At 39.6% G+C, this 1902-nt stretch overlaps 1 protein-coding gene across 1 annotated transcript; it reads left to right on the forward strand.

Moving 5' to 3' along the window:
• Positions 1-581: 581 nt before the first annotated feature.
• LOC143343660 (uncharacterized) lies at positions 582-1435 on the forward strand. The gene has a single exon (XM_076768772.1). It carries the CDS (start codon positions 860-862, stop codon positions 1433-1435), a length of 576 nt encoding a protein of 191 aa, XP_076624887.1. The 5' UTR covers positions 582-859.
• The last annotated feature ends 467 nt before the right edge of the window (positions 1436-1902 follow it).

A 1902-nucleotide genomic window follows, 5' to 3' on the forward strand; every position in this document is an offset into this window, starting at 1 on the left:
CGACCCTGCGCACTATTATACTTTGCCAGGTTTTACGTGGGATGCCATGCTGAAGCATACACGTATCAATTTCGAACTTCTTACCGATATCGACAAGGTCCTATTTATCGAACGTGGTATACGTGGTGGTTTGAGTCAATGTTCCAACAAACGCGCACGAGCCAACAACAAGTACATGCAGTCGTGCGATCCATCGCAACCATCGTCATATTTAATGTATTTCGATGTAAATAGTTTGTACAGCTGGACAATGTGTCAACCATTACCATATGCCAATTTTCAGTGGGCCAACAACAAAGATGTAGATGTAATGGTCGTAGCGTTAGACTCATCGACGGGGTATATTTTGGAAGTCGACCTGGAGTATCCGCAACATCTGCATGATGCGCACACTGACCTACCGTTCTGTCCAACGCGTGATAAACCGCCTGGCAAGCGCCAGGAAAAGCTTCTCGCAACTGTATACGATAAGAAGCGTTACATAATACATTACCGCAATCTGCAGCAATGTATTCGTCACGGCCTTCGGGTAACTGAAGTTCACAGCGTATTACAGTTTTCACAATCTCCATGGCTTCACGATTATATCGAACTAAATACAAAGTTTAGAACTCTTGCTACAAATGCTTCTGAGAAACATTTATACAAATTAAGGAACAATGCAGTGTTTGGTAAAACTGTGGAGAATGTGCGGAATCGTGTAGATGTAAAATTAGTAACAAAATGGGAAGGGAGATACGGTGCGGAGGCACTGATCGCTAAACCAAATTTCCACAGTCGCAGCGTATTTTCGTAAAACTTAGTTGCAATCGAACTGTGTAAACTGTCCGTAAAATTTAACAAACCAATCTATGTGGGTATGTGTATACTAGATATATCTAAGGTTTGTTTGTATGAATTCCATCACGATTACATGTTACCCACACATAGGAATAAATGTAAAATTATGTACACCGATACAGACAGTCTAATTTACTACATCGAGCGTGACAATATTTATGAACTTATGATACGTCATATTGCCCGCTTTGACACGAGCGATTATCCCACAGATAATCGATATGGTATTCCGCTCGCCAATAAGAAGGTACCAGGTTTAATGAAAGACGACAATAATGGTACGATTATGACCGAAGTTATCGGACTGAGAGCAAAGATGTACGCCTTACAAGTCGATGACAAGAACGATACGAAAAAGGTGAAAGGTGTCAAGAGTAATGTTGTAGCGCGAACTATAACATTTGATGATTATGTGCAATGTTTGATGGGTGAGGTTGAAAAGATTTGTCACCAATCGTGTATAAGATCCACGTTGCATGAAGTGTACACGATATCAGAAACAAAAATTGCTCTGAGTCCATATGATGACAAACGATATATTGTACCATATTCAACCAAGACGCTGCCATGGGGGTATTGTAAAATACCGCTTTAGACGTACAAGTATATATATGTTTGTAACTCCATAAAAGATTCAAAGTTTGCAGAATGCTGTGGGACAAGCTGAGAGTATGCAATTCTACTAATGTTGGCAGATACGAGCGAGTACCACTCCCATTCCTAAGAAGACCAAGTCCTCCCCCATCCGAATAATGTACTATATAAAGAGTTGTACGACCAGCCCATGCCATTTATAGCAGAAGTGATTTTTTAAGTTTTGCATAAAAAAAAATAAAAATTTTAACAATGGTGGCAGACAAGTGGGATGAAGGTATGTAAAACAGGAATAATTTTTATCACATTAGTTTGTATCATATTTAACAACCTCAATTACAAAATATAATATTCTAATATGAACATTCTCGCCCCCCGCGCAGCAAAAGTTAGCTTAGGTGGCGCTAGCTCGTACGCAGAGACTGTATTATTATCATCACGATACAACATCATTAATAAGAGGCATTG

Source organism: Colletes latitarsis, chromosome 7, assembly GCF_051014445.1.
Source record: "Colletes latitarsis isolate SP2378_abdomen chromosome 7, iyColLati1, whole genome shotgun sequence".
Taxonomy (NCBI): domain Eukaryota; kingdom Metazoa; phylum Arthropoda; class Insecta; order Hymenoptera; family Colletidae; genus Colletes; species Colletes latitarsis.

What these genes read in the sequence shown, in the direction of transcription:
- LOC143343660 (XM_076768772.1), top strand. Translation starts at nt 860, where the DNA reads ATGTGTATACTAGATATATCTAAGGTTTGTTTGTATGAATTCCATCAC.